The following is a 23,108-nucleotide window of genomic DNA, read 5'->3' as shown; positions in this document are numbered from 1 at the left end:
ATCAAACTTAACCTCAGATAAAACCCCATTATGATGGGTTAGGTAAGTGCATTAACAGGTAAGTTTAATCATATGACTATAACTTTGTTATTATGGTTATTATGAGACTGTAGCTAAACCTAACAAGTAAATAAACACAAATGTTACCAACTGTGTCATTTTGCCCACTTCTTGTCAAGCAGTTACTACAATGGACCACAAGATGGCAATAGAGCACCAGCCCACATGCCTCACAGCGCAGGACTTAGTGAGCGTTCAGCTCTCTCCGCCTCACATTTAACATGTAGCACATTCTCAAGCATAGGGGGGAAAGGTGATCCAAGAAAAGAGTCCCTCTCCATCTGTCCTGGAAGCGTGCCTCCCCATCTGACTGAGAAGTATGCCAGCATTTGGGGTGGGTGGGGGGTTGAGAAGGGGCAGTGACTTGTCAACCTGATCCAAATCAGTGTCAGGTGATTTCTGGGGTCATGAATATCTGCTGCAGCAGTCCTCACAGGCTGCAGAACAAAAGAATTTGTGAAATAAATATGGCAGTCATTTGGCAGTGCAAACCAAAATCAAAAAAGATTAAAAGAAAAAAAAAAAAATCATAATCCGCCACTGATATGACAACACATCAAGGTTGTATGTGTTTATTCTCTTTTTCTCAGTTTGGAGAGCAACAACAAGTCAGCCTCTCTCCCCGAGGTGATGGCAAACCTTATGATAAGCACATCATAAGCAGATCCACCCCAGTGGTATCTGTGTGCACCAGGGAGCTGTAGCTCTAGGCAGCAGAGGGAAGCAGTGGAGGCATAACAAAGAGCCAGAGGAAGACAGCCGGAGAGCTTGGCAGAGATGAGAGGAGCTGCAGCTCTCTCTTTCTCCTCTCCCTTTCCCTTTCTCTCTCCCTGGCTGCCTCCGTGGAGCGCAGGAAGAACAAAGCCAAACAAAAGGAGGAAGACAGGAGAAAGAGGAGCAAGGGGATGTGACTCCACTCCATACCTGGCTGACTCGAGAGGGGCCAGATGTTCCCCGGAGACCCTTAGCCGCTCAGATGACTGCAGGCGGAGGCAGCATTGTTTCTCCACACTGTGGTACACAGCAGCGGACCGAGCTGTCACCTGGTGTAAGTGCCGCACTCCGGGGGATAAGGCGAGGTGCCCACTCAACGACAGAATCAAAATTACTCCTCACTCAAAAAGCCAAATCTAGACATCAATCTCCCTCTGAAAGGGAAATAGCTTGAGTTTCCTCATTAGAAGTGCAGCCCTCCGAGCCGCCAGGAGCCCTATTTCTCATCTCGGCTCAACATCTGCATGCAGACACATGAATAAATAATGGCCTGAGCTTTCAAGGCCACACTGGGCTCTCGTTACTTTGCCAGGGCATGACAACTCCAGCCTCAAAGAGAGGCGTCGGGAGGGCAATAAAACATCAGTGCGAGCTGCCAGCTTTATCTAAAGCAAAGGAGAAGATGACTCTCTTTGTGATTAGATAGCGTCTGTACGATCCCGCGGAGCTGCAGACACAGAAGTGTTGGCTTCGTCCACCAACGGGATCTGATGGAAATCTGTGGCCGAACGAGTGGGGGGAAGGAGACGCCGCAACCTTGTGCTGGTTTCTTTCTCCTCTGCATCCACCAGTCACTGGTACACTGGGGATGGCTAAATTTAGCCATCCACCATGAGAACCAGTTCAGAGGCAAAGCTGGGATGACAGAGTACACTTCCACGCTGGTGAATTCACACCCTAACTGTTCTGGATCTACATTTCTCTCTCAGTCACCCTCTTTGTCTGGGTCATTCTGCAGCAAATGGGGTAGGGAGTGAAAAGTAGGGCTCATCTGTTATCTGGACCAGCGCTGTGCTGCGCCTCAGCCCCGACACCGTACACTGTTAAAATATGATGGATGGTTCAGGCTTCAAGGTGAGGTGATCATTTACACCTGCTGAGGTTTTTTTTTCTTTCAATACAATGTAGCTACACACACTTTATTAATAATTTATTGTGTTGTAGATTTAACTTTAAATTAATGAAATGTACACTTTAATTTACACTCAATAATGAAAACCTACAACACCTAATGAACAAAAAGTGGAGGATCTGATGGATTATGCTTTTGTCCTACTTGACGCATTTAAAAAATGACATGTAGGAGCAATAGTAACTTCCAATATAGAACATGGAGCAGTGTGGCATCTTGGAAAACATACTTTCTGTTTCTCGGATGATAGGAGAGTAAACCTATCTCTGTGCATCTAGTACAGAGAGTGCTCTGGGATGTGTTCAGACTTGCTTGTTATGCTGAAACATGGAACTGCTCCTTTAAAAGAAAACCTAACAATCCATATCCTGGGTCCAGCTCTGTTACTTTAGGCACAGACACGTGGCTGTTTTCCATTTTCTAAGAAAGCAAAGCGTGAACTTATCTTAACATACATTCAACACATTCTTCCTGCTCATTCAGACCTGTCGGATCGAAAATGTGAAGACTACGTCAGTGGGATGTCTTCTTTGCATTGTGTTGTAAACTGAGCAGCTGCAGCCTGCATCAGGAAGAGGCCAGTATAGTGAGGTGGGGCAGTTCAATGGATGACCCGGCCTGGAAGGGGTCAGCCTGAGCTCACCTGTTAAGCTGCTCTAAAGCTTTAACACTCAATTTCATTCCCACAAAAGAAATTTCTCTGCTTGGAGCAGCTGTTTAACTCAAAGACCCCTGGGCTGTCAGCACTCTGATATTTTCTCCGGTAGTTTGCTTCAAGCAATTTCTTTAAGTGATCGCTGCCTGGCACCTCCGCTCCAGGCCCGAGCACTTTTACTTGTCCCGTATCTAATCTCAAACCAAAATGAGATCTAATCTTTTAATGTTGTGTGATTCAGAATTCCGCACATTTGTGTTCCATGCTATCTCTGTAATTAACCCCCGTTACGTCTCATATGCTTGCAAATGGGATTATAAAGCAGCATTACATATGCAAGTCCCGGGTTAGATCTTAATGAAGAGGATGATGAGAGGTTCAGTGGTAACTCTTCTATCCTGGGGGTCCAGGTAATAATCAGCAACATTCTTCCGATACATTACTATAAATGAATACATATTAATGACTGCTTTTGCCCTCCTGTATGTAAACATGAATTATTTCATCTATTAGTTTCACAATTTAAAAATCCATGTTAGAAAAGATTAAATATTATGTACACTTTTCTATGGAAGGAAATCCGATCATTTTTACATTACTGGCACTGGTAACTGCTGCTTATTTTGAGTAAACACATGAAAAAAAAATTGCAGTTAGCTATGAAAAGTGTGAAACTTCATCAACAGAAAACCCAAAGAAACAACACCAAAAAAAAAAAAGTGCAGTACTGGACACACCATTTCATTGCCAAGCTACTTCTCGGAATTTGACTGCAAAAATACCACAACTCTGGCCGCCAAGCTGCAGCGACAAGGCCAAAATCAACACAACAAGAATCTCGCAGATTACCACTGTAAGGTAGATGGATGCTAAATACCTCAATGCTTCCAGGTTCGACCACAGGATGTAAAGCCATGCGGAGGAATATATAGTGTTGTTTCTGTGCTCCAGCTTCCCCCGAGGGGCCCAACTGCTGTATGGTTTGTTGCAACTCAGCTGTAGTAGCATCCTGGGAATCTCCAGTCCAGCCTGATGGCACACAACTACACACACACTACCCTCTTCTCTGCAGGCTCAACAAATACAAACACACAACCTCCTCTTTATACTTATTCCACTCTCCTCAACTCTCCTGAGAGATGCAACATATGCCCCAGCAGCGATTTGGGAAGTAATGATGCGGCTTTATATCTCTTTACCTTGTTACTACATTTTTTTTCTTGAATATGCATCAAGGATAAATATAGATTTCAAAGTAAAATACTTGGGTAAACAGCCATCCTGTTGCTCAGTTTGAACAAGTCTCCCTTTTGTGGGCTTTGTAGGCTACAAAATATGACTGCTGTGATATTCTAAGTACATTTCCTTACATGTCGCCCTTGTTAAATATAGATTAAAGATGGAAATGAACAGGACAAACATCCACCTCATATAAAACACAAAAGCCTCCATGCACATACTGTATCACCCAGTGTGCAAACAACAAGTCTCTCTGGCTATATTTTGTGTTTTTTGAATGCTGCACCCACTCCACTGTCATTCAGCTGCACTTATCACATGTTAGATAGCCCCTGTTTGTATTCCACTGCATAATTATAAAGAACACTGTATTTACAAAGAACACTTAATATCACTGTGATCGCTGACGGATATTGTCGTGCTGCTTTAATTTAATTAACCGATAGTGCCCTCAAATGAAAGGGTAATAATATTACTTGAAAAAGCAGCACTCGGATTTCATCTGATAGGCTACACATCCTCTATTATCGCTATTAGATATGACTAAAACAAGTTAACAACAACTGAATGGTGACGACCACAGCCACATCATATCTAGAGTAGAGAAAGCATCTCTGGCATTGTGCAAGGGTAGTGGAACTAATATTCTGTGCACAGATGTTAAATCTGTGCACTTCCTGTCAAAAGTTCAATCTCAAGTTTATGGTTATATGATTAATAAGAAGAAACAAACAAAATCAACCAAACAAACAAACAAAAAAATTGTGCTAGCCTCTGACATATCAGGGCTAGTACTTCCTAATTCTCCCACTCCCTCTGAGATCAATATTTGCACCTCTGCAGCCAGACGATGCACTGTAACAACTCAACGCCCACACTGTAACAAGGAGCTGGAGCTCTGAGAGACACAAAGAGACAGGCTGGGGAACACATGGTGCTGCATGCATCTCCATAAATCCAGGTACTGGTGGAAACATTGCTTAAATTCTCCTTCAGTGTAATCCATGTGGGATTGTGGAAGCGTATGGCGAGGTTCAAAAGTCACTGTACATAACATTAGCTGTGAACTGCATGATTGAAGACTCTGGTCCACTGACTGATTTGGGACCTGCTATGTGGCTCTACTGGGAGGCCACTGCATGAAAGTGAGCCATAAAGACCATTCAAGGAAACCGTCAGAACGTCTGTTATAAATGAACACTGTGGCCTGCAGGTAACAAGTGCTAAAACAAAACAAAACTAGTAATTAAGGAAGAGTATAAAGTCAGTAAACTCAGGTGAGAGTCTGCTAATATTTGCCATAATTAACCATCACATTGATCGTGTAATTTAATAATTTATGGAACAATGGAAAGTTACATGTTAAAATAACTGCTAAAACACAATGTAATTGTGACTTATCTGTAGGCTACTACATACTGCTAATGAATTCAATTGTCATTTTGCAGCAGTAACAGCTGAGCATGCTATGCATTTGGATAGGTATTTTGGATGATGAGAAATGCCAGACAGGCCTGCATTAGCTAATGTGATGTTTCAGTTTTGCCTTCTTATGAAATTTGCAAAAGAGGTCTAAACAAAGTGTCTAAAATTCAGCTCTCTCTTTATCTATATATGTATAACACTATACATTAAAGTGCCATATAGAGTTCAGTATACATTACTGCTGTTAGACCAGTTAACTCTGAGCCAAACTGAAACCACTGTGACATTGGATATCAAAATCCCCTTTGAAAATCCAGACATTAGAAGTTTGTTGATGACCTTTCAGAAGTTGCCTGTCTATCTAAAGTGACTGTGCTGTCTGACAAAACACTGATAGTCCACTTCACAGATGTGGCTCACATGACTGCAGCAGCACATAACCACAGAGCAGGAGTTGCCCAGAGTCCTCAAGTGACTCTGGCCACAGTACCTTGAATGGCAACGCTCTGGTCAGACGGGCCTGCACTTTAATAACTTCCTTCCTCATCGGTATTCATTGTGTCCAATCCGTGGTCCTGGGCTGCAGCTATTTTTACCTAAGCTGCTTTCCCCCTCTGCCATTTGCTCAGCAAACACAGAGAGGACGGCCCTCTCCATATGTTTGTTTGTGCACCCGAATTACAGAGGGCGGCGGTTGGAAAAAAGAGTGGCCCAGGAAGCATGAGGTAGCATTTCTTCACCACATAAAGGCCAAAGGGGAGTAACATAACACTGAGCTTCATTTTGCAACTATACCCCTGTGTGACCTCCACTATATAACAGTGGTGCAATAAACTCTAGAGCTGGCAGTTCTGAGAAACATTCATTCATGAAAATTTTTATCAGCAGCCTGTGATAGCTGGCAGATAACCCCACGTGAGTCGGTGTGTAATGGACAGGCTACAACGGCTGACAGATATAAACACAGGCTAAAGCCACACGCCGATATGACAAAGGGAACTGAAATGTCTTGTGGTCATTTTTTGAGCTAGGTCGACAGCTCCGCGTTGTAAATCAGTCCCATATAATTTACTGCAGCCCATTCAGCAGACCCTTCAGAAGCCTGTAAATCTGATGGCAATGGGTCACGTCATGGAGGTAATAATTACACGTTACTGCTGAACCTCTTTATCTCTCGCGCTGGAACTGAGTTCCTTACACGGAAAAGAACAACCCTGTCATGTAGCTCCAGCCCTTGCAACTTGCTCTGTAAATCTGATCACCATGGCAACACACCAGTTTCTCTCTTCCTGTCTCTGTCTCTCTCTCTTTTCTTTTTCTCCTCTGTGCACTTAGAGCGCCCCCCCCCCCCCCCCCCCCCCCCCCCCCTCCCCCTCCACAGAGCTCATCAAAAATAATTCCGTCTACACAAGCAAACATCACCGAGTGTAATATCGCAAGAGTTAAAGACGGCCTGGCGGTGACACTGAGACCCCTGGAGCAGCCAACCTATGATGTCATATGTGTTGAGGTTTAATCTGACAGCAACAGCGCATGGAAGCGAGCTGAAGGGAAATGTAATAAAATTAAAGTGAGCATTATGAGTATCTTTATGTATACTCTCCCTGAGGTGGGAAATCTGCTCATTTCATGTTATTACACCGGCGCTGCGCTCCATCTGTGCACAGGAGTCCCTCACTGATCTTTACCTGGTAAACAACAACAGTCGTCTAGTCTGCAGCTTTGAAAGGACGTCTGCCCAGGTGGATTAGGGGGAGGATGATTAGAGGATTGGCTACTCATCCGTCACCGTCAGCACTGTCAGGCTGCACCAGAGGGCCGAGCTCAACCTCCCCGTCCACTCACATTCCGTGGCTCGCCGCCGCTGTAATGTTTTGGTTGTAATCCCTGTAATCGCACACCTTCACTGCGGCTGCAGCTAATTGGTGATAGATGAGAAATGTCACAAGTCGACTAAAGGGCTGCGCTGGGAATTAAGCGCATGCATATTTATGGAGGGCAGATTACAGACGTCAGTATTTCTGCCGGGATAAAAGGAGATACTTAGGCTAGTTGGCAGTGGCAGAGAGACAAACAGAGCCAGAGGGAATCACTTCAGACGGCAGGTCTACCCCTGAGAGAATCCTGACCCTGCAGTGCTTTTCACAAACACTGCTCCTCTCAGCCGGGATGATCCTCCAATCACGGTCTTAAAAAACAGCCGACTGCATTTAGACTGTCCTGGTGCATTTGGACTCATATTCAGACTCATTACACGGATCTCCAGCAGTGCATAAAGCAGATTAATAATATCAAAGCACATCTGTGCCCTTTGGTGGTGCTGTAAATCTTGCACTGAACACTCCTACTTCAATTACATGATGATTTAATGACTGCTAATGCAGACCTGGAGAGCGGGACCACTGCAATATAATTAGCCATGATGGAATTGAGTGCGATGGCTCATTGTGTGTTACATGTGAAAGACAATGTTTTACACTCACCTCTGGCCCCCGCTCCTGAACGCTGTCTCCCTCCGAGAAGGACCCTGACTCGTCGCTCGAGTTGGTGCCGTAGGACTGCTCACATTTGATCTTGGGCCGCACTTGGTTAAAAAGAGCATCCCCTCCCACACTTTGCTCCTGCTGGTCCACATTGAGGCAGCGCGCCACGTTGGAGCACGGCGAGGAGGAGAATTCGAACTGGGGCAGGCTACAGGGAGAGCCTCCGCTGCCGTCCTCCGCGTAGGAGTACGAGGAGCAGGAGCTGGAAGTCCTGGTACGCGTCTCACAAGGCGGCGAGCGTGGGCACACTTTGATTGGCACTGGGCAGCTGGTGTTGGGCCTTGGGCGGCATAAGAGTGGAGGTTCAGTTGAGGTGGTGCTAGGAGAGTAGGTCTGGGAGGTGGGGAGGGACTGGCTGGCTCCAGCCCACAGGCCCTTTGGCATGTGCTCAGAGAGCTCCATCTCCAAAGAGTTCCCACCAGGGTAGGAATGCGCTGGGGTTCCCAGACGGTTGCAGGCCCCTGAGGAAAATATGACACTACGGCGGTCTAGCTCGACTTCCTGTTTGCAGACCCCATCACAGGAAGCGGACTTGAGGGACAACCCTGCAGGGAAACCGTCCATGTCCTTTGGGGATGTAACAGACAGATCCAGCTCCCCAGTGAAAGGCCTGAAGTCTTTTTTATGATCTCCCTGAGAGTTTCCTTTGTCCTGGGGGCAAACGAGTCTGTTGGCGAATAGCTGCTGTGATGTGTTGGGCAGACTGGGGAGGTCCATCCCTTTCTTGAAGAGGGCTCGGAGGCAGGAAGGAGACTTGGTTCTCTTGGTTCTTTCCATAGATATTGGGCTGTCCATCTCCATGGCTGTCACACTGTCCTTATCCATGACATCCTGCTCATCCCCTGACAGGCACAACGAGATGGCCTCTTCTTCTGCCTGTGGTTCAACTTTGATCTGTGCCAAAGGCAGCCTGCCCTGTTCCGGCACTGCCGCGCTAACGCTGCTCTCCTTTAATGTGCTTGGAAAACCTGAGGTACTGGTGTGTGAGGAGGTGTCACTATTGTGCTTGTTGCAAGCCCACTGGTATTTCCTGTACTTGGGGCATCGTGGCAGGTCTGACACTCCATGCCGATCGAAGTCAAGCCGGCCATCCGCTAAGTTACCGGGTATGGCGATCGCTAGCCGATCGTTGTCGGGCCGTCGAAAGGAGGTGATGGCGTCAGCGCACCGCCGCGCCCTGGGAGAGGCGGGCCTTTCCGCCTCGGACTGCATGCTCTCATCCTCCGAGTTGTTCGCCTCCGGGGCCACCTTGTGGTAGGGCAGCAGACTGTCATCTTCGCTGCGCAGCTGAGCTTCCAGGAAGCGAAAGCATGAGTCCTCGAGGTTGTGCATGCGCAGGAATTCAGCACAGCGGATGACCTCCTGGATGTTTTCTCTGCTGAGTAACAGCTTAGCAGTGTAGGCAAACTGCAACAATGGGGCAAATCCCCTGGCAGTGACCTGCAAAAAAACAGGGAAATTGCCAGCATTACCATCAGCACAGCCATTGTTCAGAGCATTTGGAGTGTGGTGAGATAACCCGACAGCTCCAACAACCATAAACAAACAGTGTAAAGTACCAGTTAATCTTTTTATTGGGTCAGCACTGAAGCTTCTATACAGCAGTAAATAAGAACTGGTGCTCTGGGAATGTTGGCAGGTTGTGAGTGTCCATCCTCATGTCCATAATAACAACCTGTGGGACATTCCAGCAGTCCACCACTGTCTGCTCTGTGGTCACATCTCTGGTTCTGCCCTACACCCACTCTGCTACTGCCTCATGTTTGCAAAACCCTTACTTACTTGAGGAACAAGTGCTGCTTTATGTTCATTCAGTCTCATGTATTCACGCTTGGCAGCGAGGGTCTACAGGGAGGCTGGGTGTCGCTGGATGGCCAAATGATAGCATTACTTTGAAAAGAACCAGATTGTGGGGATTGGGAATGACATACAGAAAAGGGCGCTAAATAGATTTGACTGAGCTTTAGGACCTATCTTTTTTTATTTTGTGTTTTTGATGTGCATTTTTAGAGATGGACAGCACAGGAAAGAGTAGGGGAAAGGGGCAGGTTGGGACTCGAATCAAAGACTTGCTGCTCAACGAATTTAAACCCATGTCGTTGTGTAGTGCCCTAACCATTTCACCGTTATGTTGCCTTATGTTAGGAACTATTTTATCGCAGAAGCAAGAAATGAGATAATGAATCTGACAGCACAGATCAATAATGACTTCACAGTGAACAGCAGCTTTAATGTTGGAGCACTGTAATGAATGTCTGACTCTGCTCTTTACTGCTTTAGTGCTCTGATTGAAGCACAGCCCCCACAGCCTCACTTTCTGTGTCAGTGTCCTGTGTCCTCGGGTCAAGTGCCTGTAAAGCCTAATGGTTTGTAAGACTGCGGCTTATCCCTGTTGTGGCCATGTGGCACTGGATGATAGAGGGAAGCCTTCCATTTAGACTTAATGCCAGATAATTAGGTAAACTCCTGAGCCTGCAGAAGTCCAGACTGCGCTGCCCTCTGCTGCTACGCACACACATACACACACACACACACACACACACAGAAAGAGAGAAAGGAGCCAGAAAAGCTGGCTGTAAAGCGGAGGACTTGTCTGCTGTTTGGAGATCAGCCTGAGGTTCACACTAGGTTGCGTTCATCACTTTACTCAGGCTCTAGCACCCAATCCCTGCAGCTTTACTTATGTTCACTGTGGTGACAAACACATTACCGTTAGGCACTCAGGGGAACGCGATCAAACGATACAGAGAAAAAAGTGTGTGTACAAAAGCTATTACAATTGATCCACTTTGAATCTGGGATGCTTCTGTTTGCTCTGTAAAGCACCTTTTCATGGGCTGAGTGATGTAAAGTCTTTTTTACCCAACCTAACAGAGGTTCCTAGATGTAAAGGATGAGCATGCCAATGTGGTTTTAATGAGCCGACTGTTTACTGATTGTTTTGCTGCCTTTGTTGGGGGAAACAGGAAGATGAATTACCCTACGTGGCACAGTCTGCACTGTGCGAGCGCTGCAGCAGCTTCCAGAGGTCCTGCGGTCTCTGCCAGACACCCCACTAGTAAAACAGGATTTTCTCTCCTAAGTAATCAAGCTTATAAAACCACAGAATTTGCTCTGTGGATTTTTTCCGCTTGGAAAAACAACTTAGTAGTATGCATGAGGAAACACAAACATGTCAGTAAAAATAGCTTGAGGGTCATCTGAGCAAGTCGAAGAACGCATTAAATCATAGGGCCTTGTGGATATTCTTGAAGATAAATAAACATGTGCGTTAGGTTGCTCGTGTGTTGTTTTCTAAAGGTCTAAACCCCGCAGATCCAACATGTTATTGACTTGTTCCTTGTTCATAACCACCCACCCCCCCCCCCCAAAAAAAAAAAAAAAAAAACTAAAAACAAAAAGACAAATCGTTGGAACAAATTGGAGCTAATATGTGCTGGGGGCTCGGAACTCAACAACAACAACAACACACTGGAGGATGTGTGCGTGCCATGCATGGAGTATGACCCCAAAATACAGACAGGATTATGTAGTCAAAGAACAGATATGGAGCTTTTAGAGCTTTAAATTAAAAAACACCCAATTTGACTCTAGCTAAACTGGTAAAGTCCGGATTTAAATGGTGCTGAGATGATAACATTAAGGTCTGTCTGCCTCTCAGAATCAGTTATTGTAGAAAGATAACCTAACCTATACAGTACAAATGGTGTTAACCAGCCCACAATATCTATCGCTGATAATACAATTTACATTTGGTGCCATACTTTATTTTTTCAAATAGTATGTAACTTTCTGCTATGTTTTTTCATATAGAAATAAGCTCCAGAATGTATCTCATTGTGAAAAAGCTCTGTCTACAGGTCACTTCCTGTGACCCAGACTGACTGAGTCTGGCAGAAGTACAGGGGTATTGTTCTCTAAAGCCATTGAATGGGCCTTGATCACTAACAAATCAGAGGTCAGAGGTAGAGGTCGAGGTGGGAGGAGTGGTCAGCTTGAACTGTCAACACTGAGGTTTTTAGACAGAAAACATGAAGGAGAGAAAAGAGGTGTGACGCTGGCCTGTGGCTGTTGCAGTTACGTGGTATGCACCGTTAACATCCAGATATCACAGTTCTCCAAATGCAGACTTATTTATTTTTTGAGCATGAAGAGAACATTTTAGACTCAAGTTTCACATATTAACATTTTTTCATAACCTTTCACCCATAACCAGTGGTTGTTGACAGTCTTTAATGTTTGCTAGCCTAAAACCCAGAGGAACTAACATCTGTGTCCTTTGTTGGCACTATAATTCAGTTACACGTTTTGTCTTTCCCAGCCATAACACTGGAGACTGCCAGAATTGAGACTTGTTGTTTCCCTCACAAATAAAATTGAGGGGCAATTTGAAAGCTGTTTCAGTTCTACCATGCTTTTAACATTATTAGTTTATTAGCTTCTATTGTTTGAGTTAGACTCTACTAAGATGAACAACATCCTTCCACAAGATCTTTTCTCGCTTGCTGTTTTGGTAATGGAGAAAGCTGTGTAATGCAGTGGTTCAGTATTTCCCATCGGTGCTCACCTGTGCTGAAACCTGCTGACTGAAGCCACAGTATTTAGTCAGGATGAACCTGGTGTGACGCTTCATCTTGTTTTCAAGATGGTAACATACGCTGTAAATGTGACAGAGCTCAACATTAACTGCATTTAACTATTATACACCACACCTGTATTTGTTACCCATTTGTTGGTGTGTAACGTATCAATTCCATTGTCTCTTCATACTGTTATCCTTCAGTTACACATTATTCTCTTCCACTAAATTCATATTAAAAACCACAGCTGTGAGTCTCTCTTAAAAACTGTAAATAAATGTGTTTCATCTCAGTTGATAATTGCTGCACAAAATGAGTTGCATCTTAACAGGCACAGCTGTCAAATCTGTCATCTGTCCACTTTTCTTTAAGATGGCCCATGACAGCATTAGATATTTCCCAGTTACCTGTGGTCCTGTTACCTTCAGTCCCTGATTCAGTAGTAACTCTAACCCTAACCACCTTCAATCAAACATGCTTTAAAGACTTACTCTTACATATTCAGACGTGTGTTTGCTCTTGACATGTTTCATTTGGGGCTTAAATCCTCATTCTTGTGTCAATTTCATTTACACATCTGCTGAAGATCTTTGTGCAGTGATGCAATCACAGACAGCCAAATGTTTAAGCTGCAGCACATACGGGCAGCAGACATAACAGATGTGATAAACATCTGTTTGTATAGTGTATAATGTGTGATGGGACAATTATAAATAATGATAAATACATCTAACGTAAGACATCTCTGTGTATTTTCATCTCCCCTGTTGGCTCAGGTAGCTGACCATCCATCCTTGTGCATCCAGAGGTTGCAGTCTCCCAGCATGCCTCTGGTCTAAAGCGCAGTGCGCGCTGGTTAACAGACAGTGTAACAGCACTGTGCATATCAGTCATTGTTAGAGGGAAGCTGCTGACTCCATATCTGTGAGGGGGGATTGTGTGTGTGCATGTGTGCGTTTGTGTGTGTGTATGTGTGCACCTGCCTATGCTACAGTAAATGTGTGGGTGGGAGTATGTGTGTGTGTGTGTGTGTGTGAGTGTGATGTATTGGGGGGAGGGTAGAGGCTTTGACTGGACGAGCCGCTCTACTGATGAGCACAGCACATCCATAACACCACTGCTGCTGCAGCACACACACATTTCTGTACTTGCTGCAGTACTGAATCCACTGAATCTACATGTACATCTCCTGCTCTTTTCTACTACAAAATGTATGATGTCATGCTGTGTGTGCCCCTTTCATCCTGCAGATCACATTCCTACACCAATAATCTTTTTGATATGTCAATATATGAATATATTAAAAGCAAAAACCTGGTGATATCACCAGGGTTGTTTTCTTAGGGCTCCTCCACAGCTACAGAGGACATGTTGCAGCTTTATACAATTCTCACTCTCTGGAAAAGCAAATGTCTGCCACTTCTCTGTTTTTTCATTCCCTTCTTTTATGGTCTTGTTTTTTTTGTGTGTGGAATAAGTCAGGAGTGAAGTGAGAGTCAATGGAATGATGTGAGTGGGTGCAATAGAGACGCAACTCCACAGCAGGTGGTGCAAATTTGGGCTACGAATCGATGTTTTGTTTGTTTGTACTATTAACTTAAAACTTCTTGTTTATCCCGAGGCTGAACGCATGACAATATGGAATGGGGAAGAGGGAAAAAACAAGGAGGAAGAGGAAAGTGACAGAGAGAAATGCTCCTGGTGAGTTCTGAGACACAGTCTGAGCTGTCACACACACAAACACACAAGCGCTAGATACAGAGGCTGCTCGTGGTGGATCATCACACTGCACAAACAGTCCACCAGTAAATTTGTGCAAAGAACATGAGGTGAGAATTTGCCACACGGTCAGACTGCAATCACCCTTCTCTGAAAGATCACTGTGATCTGAGTGAAAACCTGTTACATGAGCATATATTTATGATAATGAGGTCTGCATTCCCAGTGTAGAATATTTATCTTTACCTATCTTAACAACAGACAGATATTTATTGTGTTAATATGTGGTTCATTGTTTTATCCATGTTCTGAGATCAACACATACTGACAACTCTGAATTTCAAGTATATTGTCTTACTGTAGATCAAGTGCACTGTATGAGTTGTGTGTTGAGGACTAACATAAAACATCATATTTTCAGATATAAACCAAATAAACCTGCCAGCAAGCTGAGAAAGTGCACACTAAAATATCTGCCACTGGCCTCTTCACACACACACACAAACAAACAGGCACGGTTGTGTGTGTTAAATTGAACCATGCCGACTGCAGCGGCGAGGCAGTGGAAGCTTAAATGAGGCTGGGTGGCCGGGCGGCTGCATCCAGAGCTGCTGATAAACAGCAACTCTGCTGGAGGAAAAAAGTGCTGAGCATACCAGGGATCTATTTTCAGCTAGTATCAGCAGCTGCTGCCTGCGGGAGCGCATCTTTATGTGTGCCCTGTACCATATGTGATTACTCCACTGTTACAACCAGCACAGCAGCCTAATGAAGGAAATTGTAAAGGGAGCAGCACAGGATGGAGGAGAAGGCGGTGGGGAGGGAGGGAGGGAGGGAGGGAGGGGAGTAAATATTAGGGGCGATAGCTGGAGCAAGAAAGGAAAATCAAAGAGGAAGAGCATAGGAAACTAACTGCTAAGGGAAGAGGAGCAGGACAGGGAGGATACACAGAGCGTTTCCTGGTCATTAGTCGGCTACCACGATGCTTGAAACATGTCAGCTGTTTGCAGCACTAAGTGCAGGAGTTAAGACAAAGACACAGATTCATCAATGTGACAGATAGGGGCCATTTTAGACTTTAAACAGTCCTGCTCTGCATCTGCAGTGGACAGGCGATACCATTACAGGACAGGAAATTATAGGCAGCGGCCAATCACAGACAATACGCATGACATCTTTAGGAGGCCTGCCAAATATCCATTTATAAACAGGCTGAGCAATACTACACCACCCTCCCCTGTCCTCCCTCAACAACTCTCCCTCTTCCCTCACCCAGCACTCCTCTCTTACATTGGCCTTTTGCCTTCATAGAGGACTAATTTATGCAAATGTGCTTCAGTGAATTCCTGCATGTCATGCATGCTAATGAGGAACGTGGCATGGCATGACAATGGAGTGCTTCCCCGCACAAAGGAAAACACTCCATCTCCATTGGAGGGAGCAGGCGACGCTTTAACATCAGATCTGCTGAGTAACCTGACATTAACCTCTGCGTTCGCAGACAAACAATAAGGAGCCTGAGTCACAGCAACTGATGGAAATGAAACGGGCGACGTGCAGTAGCGCTGTCATGCCGCCATTGTGGGTTAAGCTGTTATGCTGGAGGAGATGACAGGAAATGTGCAGGGACAATGGCCTGCTGCATAACAGAGAAGCTCACGTGCCAAAGCAAAGCCTTTCATGAAGACAGCTATAGCAGACATACAGCGTGAGCAATGAGACAGCCTCTGTCTGTCTATCCACAGCTTTCATTAAAGATGCATTACACTGATAAATTGATGAGATACTTTAACATCACCTGGCTAAAAATCAAATGTGACAGGCCACCGGCAGCACACTGATAATCTAGTCTAAGTGCATTTTTATCTTTATACCATACTGGAGATTCTGCACATTGACCTCATCTATAAATCATTTGTTGTATTTCAGATTACAGATGTGTTTTTTTTGTGATATGAATCATGATTTGAGTGGGAATTGTAATGTTAGCATTTCATTTTCACTGAAAAATAATAAAAATGATGATGTGATTTTGGTCTTGTCTGTTTATTTTTGTATCTATCCACCTTTTTCCGAACGTCAAAAAACGTAAGCCGGTTTTGCCGGTTTTACTCTTCCGGTGGAATTTTATGTTTACGTTTCCATGGTTTCGGTAGTCGCTGTAAATGCATGGATTTTTTTTTTCAATGAAAATCTGTAAAACGCATGGATCATAAACACCAGCTTTTAACAATAGATATCACACAAATTGACATCCGTGTTAAAAGCCATTGTTAATAGATCCATGCATTTACCGCAACTATGACAACGACTGAAACCCATGGAAACGTAAACCTACAATTCCACCGGAAATACAAAACCGGCTTGCGGTTTTGACCATAGATGACGTTCGGAAACTTGTGGATAGAATTGGATTTGTAGGATACCTTCTACGATTGAAAAGTACTGTGTCATTCATCAAATCCTACGGAGTAAATCTCATCAACATCAGTGAGCCCATAAGCATGATGCATTCCAATTCTTCTAATAACATTTATTGTAATTTTCTCTAATGGAGGTGGAGGTGTTGGTATCACGACTGAAATTGAAGGTTTTTTTTTTAACAAAACCCAGTCCTATGTGAATAAAGTGTTATCTTCGATGGCAGTAGAAGCTCAGACATTCCTAGCGCTGAGCTATATGGGTAAGTAAACCTCCCCCCGATGGTGGATTAAATCAGATAGTGTACATCCTAATCCTGTGCTAGTGCAGCTTACAGTACCGACCAGACACTTGGGAGGACATGACCCCACCACTACGCTGTTTACGACACAACAAGATTGTGTTTGGGCTGTTTGTTTCTGACCAAACTAAATCTTTGAGCGATGAGCCGGGACCCAGACTTTCAGTTGTTTTTTTTCTCCGTGTGTATGATGGGTTCATCAGCCCAGACTAATGAAAGTCTGTGTATTCCTTTCATTAGCCATGATTTTCATTGCTTTACTGTGCCAGGTTTGAAGGTTAAACATAAAGAGCATAAACATGGGGATCGCGCTGCAGGCTGTCGCCCAGCAGGCTGACTGCTCAAGGTGCTCCTCTACCCGGCCTCTCACACTCAGACAAAGACTCTGCATCTTCTGTCAGTTTACAGGATGAGATGTGCCCTTGTGCTGGTGGTGGAGAAAGAGAGACCCCCCGCTGGACCGAGGGGGTTGGGTATTAGTGCCAGCACTCCCACTGCACCATATCACTCCTTTCTCTCCAGCGCTTCCTCTTCCATGTTCCACCACCCAACCCCCATCTTTAAGGAAGGCGAGGCTCCGTTCCTGGATCCAGGCTCCTACCATCTGTCTTATAGGCTGTACGTGTGTGATAGTGCCCTGGCCAGGCACTTGGCGTGAGGCCAGTCTATGTGAGGCCCCCACAGATTAGCCAGCATCGAGTCTAACCCTGATCAACTGTTTGATGAAAGGTGGTGGATGGATGTCTGTCATCAACCTCCCAAACAACCACAAGATCCTTACAACGCTTGGGTCTGGGCTCTCTCAAACTCTTGCTGTCAGTCTGAGAAGCAAGTCTTTTCTTTTAGTCAAATCAACAACACCAACTCGATTACAGATGGAGAAAGGACTGCTTAGTAAAGGTGGCTTATCAATGGTGAAGACCAATGCTTTGCTGATCTAAGATTAGACCATGATTCTCCCCCTAAGAGGTTTTGTATTGCTGCAAAAACGTCATACTACGTCAGCCTTTGCTTTCAAGAGAGGACAGTCATTATTTATGTGGCCAAAAAAGGTTGCTTTTCAAGAAGGGGTCTCATTATGAATGCTGATAAAAACAGATTGCTGCCTGTATCCACATTTGGACATTATTTCTCAATCTTCAGTGGGGTATGACTTCTTGCCTATTCAGAACAGCTATAAACTATTCAGACGTGGTTGGACGACACATTATAAAAACTAGTTTGCTTCAAGCGTACCCTGGGAATTAGGCACTTGAACATTTTTGTGGTCTAGTCAATCATACAGTTGGTCAACCAGTTTGTTTGTCAAACAATGTGGCTCAAAGCTATGATTACCGTTGACAACTACCGGTGTCATCCCTAAGGATCTGACCTGTTTACAGTTGGTCCCAACCGGGGCTTTTTCCGGCCTTGGCCTTGTCTACCTGACCAATTTGTCCTACTTCGGAATCTTGACCCAAACTAAGAGCTGTCCTGGATTCTCCTCATCTCATCCCTCTTGTCCACCGCTACTTGGTGGTTTGTGGTCGTACCCCTAACTAACCCTGACCCCAACCCTGGCACTGGCCCAAAACCACTGTCAGACTAAACTATTTCTTGTTTGTGTCAAGGCTTCTTTTAAGTTGCCATTGATAGCAAACTCTTCAGTATTCCCTGCAACACTTTAAAATTACAAGGTGTAAAGAACACTTGAGCCTTTAGGGGCCACAAGTACTACTTTCAACTTTTAGACTTGTTAAAATAAATTGCAGTAAATCCTTTTAGACAACCATGGGCAAATTCACCGCCTTTTAAAAACATGGTGTACATTTGTGTGTGTGTGTGTGTGTGGAGATGAAAAATGTGCAGTACTCCCTGGCTCATGACTAAGGAAAGAACTGACAAACAGGAGGTGGTTTGAGGTCTGTGAACCAGCACATTGCTGAATCACAGTGCTGCCATCTCCCTTCCCTTTTTTTTTCCAGAGTAAAAATCGGAGGGCAGAAAAGTAAGCCCATGACCCACCACCTTCAGGAGCCCCTCTCCGTCTCTGCACTGCTCTGGAATCAATCATTTCATCCAGTCAGTACGTTCTCACACGGGAGAAGTGGACAGGGCTTCAGCCAATAATTGGCTAATGACCCTGTGGATGCTTATTTGATTCATTCAGGTTAACAGAATTATTCACTGATCTGATAACTACAGCAAATTATGTTCCGACTGCAATTTGGAAATAACAGTATTGAGTGTGAGCAGATTCTCAATATAAGCCTCCGAAGAAACAAAGGCTATGTGCTGCACACTAATTACTAGCTGACAGCCGTCTCCTGTGAACCATGGCAGTGAGGACTGAGTCACACACTTCCACAATATGGAGGTCATTTCTGTTTGTCAGGGTGATGAGACTGCTCCTCTCCAGCGGAGGGCTCTCTTTGAAATTCTCCTCCCTGGCTTATATTTGTGGTATATTCATTCTTAAGTACCCTCCTTTGCTTGTATACCCTCAAGAAATATGACAAGGAGAAACACTGTGTGTGTGTGGACTTGTTTTACTATATTTATGAGGACCATCAACCCCACCATACAAGTAGGGCCATACAGCTTGCAGTGCTGGACCTCACAAGTTTAAATGGCTGTTTGTTGCTTAAGACTTGGTCTTCGTGTCAGGGTTATGAAATTGGTGTAGGTTGGGGTTGGAGTAAGAGGCCATGAATACGGTAAACTAAGGCTCTCTCCCTCGCTTTCTCGCTCTGTGTGAAGTCTTCAACATCCAACATGGTGGATGTCTTGCTCCTCCGTTCCTCCCCTCTCACTGGTTGGCTGGGAAGACAACATCACTGAGATAAAGCACGATTGTTTTGTTCCCATGATGTGATGGCCAACAAAGCCCTATGATTAAACCGGCCTCCCCTCTGCAAGCCCACAATCACATTAGATATAGATGATGTCACTCACCCACGCCGGCCCCGGCTAGCTACTCTAGGGGCAGTGGGGCCATGAGAGCGAGAGAGAGAAGACCGATGAAGGTGGGGTGGGGGAAGGTGGTCTTTGTTTCACATTTCATCTGCAGCGACCCCTCCACACCGCCCCACTCCCCCGCTTCCCCTCTTTCTTGCAGCAGCAGCAGAGGCTGATTTACCCTTTGTTACACATAGGTAGCAGCCTTCCGTCGCCAGCAAAGGGAATACTCTCGATGACGGCAGTCAGACAGACAAGTGATGCTCACGTAGCAGAGCTAAAGGGCTCTGCTCCGAGCTGACAGACCGCCCAACCCCCCCCCCCCCCTCCCCCCCCCACCCCTCTCCAGCATCAGTGAGAAAGCGATGGTCAGACAGGACGCAGGGATGCGTCAGCATGCTTCTGTCACTGACTGTAACGCAAAGGGCAACGGTGGACCATAAAAATGTGTTCAGTTAAATCATGTTCCTCCATTATGAACGTGGCCTGTCTAGACAGACAGAGAGAGAAATGTGCTGGGACAGAAGAAACGCAGTGTAAAGGAAAATTCCACCATAAGTGGATGAAAAGTTGAAATAATTTGTAGTTACCGTTTTACTATTAGTATTCCCGATACACTTTATACAGCTGCTCCACAGCATGTCAGAGGGACATTTGACAGCTGGTTTTATAGACATACACATGATAAAAGGTTAAATGAGCTGACCTCAGCCCAGTCACAACTCTAAATATTGCTTTATCCAGCGAGACCAAATTTATTCACCAACTGACTGATTAAAAGCAGTCATCAAGTAAAAAATAATTACCAAATGTGTCTCTTTTATATTATTGTGGAGTGAATAATTAATTTCTATAAATTTTTAATTGTCAAATCTGCAGAAAAAGCACGTTTCATGATCTTTTCTGATGTTTCATAAGCCAAAATAATTGATTGCATTGAAATTTACCCCCCCCCTTTTTTCCCCCTCCAAATGTACATTTCTGCATCAGGTATTGCTGAGTATGGTTTAGCTGTTAAGTGTCCACTGCAACAGAATAAAGACAGGATATTCCATTTGGATAAAATGATTAAAAAAAAACATGTGTGAAATGTTGTCAAATGGAACGAGGGTGGACAAAGGGAAGGAGGCTCGGTTGAAGCTTCACTCGTAGTAACTCTGTCTCCCGCACATTAAAGAGACAGTCATTGAAAGATGTTACTTTCCACACTCCATCTCACACCTGAAACACCCAGTAGCTCATGCATTATTAATACACGCAGCAAATGAATGAAAAAGGAGGCTGCTTTGAGCATCCAGGAGCTTTTCCCTGCTGTCGTCCTTTGAGTTAAGGAGGAAAAAAAACCCTCTGATGCTCATTTTACATAAGGCAACAATCTGACAGTGACTTCTTTTTCAATGAGTGTGGTGGCAAAGTCATTTGACAGGCGCTACTTTATTAAATGCATGCTGGCCCAGCAAGGAGCCACAACTTCACGGCACATGGGGGATGTGCCCCAGTTTTCACAGCAGCACATGTATGTTCTTCACATGTGTGTGTGTGTGTGTGTGTGTGTGTGTGTGTGGGGGTGAGCGACATCAATACGTCAGAGGGGTACTTTCATCACGCGCTCAGTGCAGAAGCTCTGAAAGGGCTCAGTTTAAAGTGACAGTAAGAGCTGAGGTGAGCAAGAGTGAGGAGTGTTGCTGAACGTGATGAGCGCCGCGCCCGAGGTGGCGTTAATCTTGCTGTGAAGTGTTACCTGCTGCCGCCGCCGACAGCCGCCGCAGCTGACAGGTGCTAATTGGCAATCACAGTCCTATAGGCTCAATAATGCACTTTCTCACACGTTTCACTGAGTCTGAATCCTCCGGTGAATGACAGATCAAATTGGAACACTGTTTTACGTCTACCGTTTGACAGAGAGAAGTCGCTGTGAAGAGGAGAGAGCAAAAATAACTCAAAGTAACCAAAAAGTCAACAGTGAAAAGACACAGAGGAGTGACATGAATTTAAAAAGGAGGCTGATGGAATTAAGGTGAGATTTTTGGAAATTGGTGCCAGAGGGACCCACATGCTCCTTCACGCTCCCCGAGAGGCTCGAGAACGAATTAAAATCCATTATCACTTCTAATTTTGGATTAATATAAAATCTTAATATTCTTAAATTAAAACACCCTGCAATTTGGTCTGTGTTGGACAAATCAAGGTGCAAAATGAGCACGATGCAAGCAACAAAACAAAACTTTGTTGAGTAGTGACATTTGAACTTGTGTTGATGATATTTGATGCCAAAACTGAAAGTCTGCTTATATTCTGCTGTAATGTATGATTGGTTATTTATCTATGTAGTATTACCTGCTGTCCTTCTATTTATATCTTATTTCTTTATAGACTAAGGGCTGAGGAATTAGAATTGATTTCATTACACATGACGTGGCTGTATTTCTATTTAATGTAGTTGAACTTGAAATAACATCATGTTTACTCTTGGTTTGTTTGCTACAGCCTCCTTTCCCCCTGGTCTGGACCAAGTAACCTAAACCATGAGTGTGAAAGTGCCCTTATACATGACTGAAAGGCTTTTCCATCAAAATAAAACTAAAATATGTGCTCAGAAAAGTACAGACTTCCACTAAGTTCACTGTCAAATGACCCACATTGGACATCATGGGGAAAATTGGAAAAAAATTCAAATTCATAGTAAATAATGTGAATCTGCCTAAAATTTCTATGGGTTCTTCCCTGACCCTCAGCCAAACCCGACCACACGTTCTTTCCAAACAAGTTCACTACTTTCTGTGTGCCAACAAACAAACAGACAGGTGAAAACATCACCTCGGTGGAGTTAGAGGTACTAGTGTTGTGGTTTTTTTCTCAGTGTGGTTTGTAAGAAGAACGGTTGATTTAATTGAAACGGTGGTGCATTGAACATTCTGTTGTGTTTCACATGCACAGTGGTCTGGGTTTAAAGACATGTTGCTGCTGATTGGGTAACACCACTGACACCCCGCCCTCGCCCCGAATGAGAGTGAGGGTACCTCAGTGCCTGCTGCACACACACACACACACACACACACACACACACACACACACACACACACACACACACACACACACACACACACACACACACACACACACACACACACACACACACACACACACACACCATTTTGAGGAAACCAGTCCACACTGTGTTTAGTTTGAAGACTCTGAGTTCAGCTTTAGTCAGTGCAGAGCTTCCTGATTCATGAGACTGTAACTGTGTAGCAGCTTATTCATTTACTTATACAAACAATATGGCTGTGCAATCTTAAATCCTGTATCTTCTTTTTATGAT

General features: G+C 44.6%; 1 protein-coding gene across 2 annotated transcripts in view; it reads right to left on the bottom strand.

The window, feature by feature from the left end:
* Positions 1-23,108, bottom strand: part of bach2b (BTB and CNC homology 1, basic leucine zipper transcription factor 2b) — a 90,851-nt gene that overhangs the window by 5,328 nt on the left and 62,415 nt on the right. For both annotated transcript variants that reach the window (XM_084001240.1, XM_084001241.1), the window contains exon 3: positions 7,769-9,268. In XM_084001240.1, the coding sequence (XP_083857366.1) occupies positions 7,769-9,268 (1,500 nt within the window). The remainder of the gene's footprint in view (positions 1-7,768; positions 9,269-23,108) is intronic.

The sequence above is a fragment of the Trachurus trachurus genome (assembly GCF_905171665.1).
Source record: "Trachurus trachurus genome assembly, chromosome: 24".
Taxonomy (NCBI): domain Eukaryota; kingdom Metazoa; phylum Chordata; class Actinopteri; order Carangiformes; family Carangidae; genus Trachurus; species Trachurus trachurus.
This window is presented reverse-complemented; position numbering and strand designations above follow the sequence as displayed.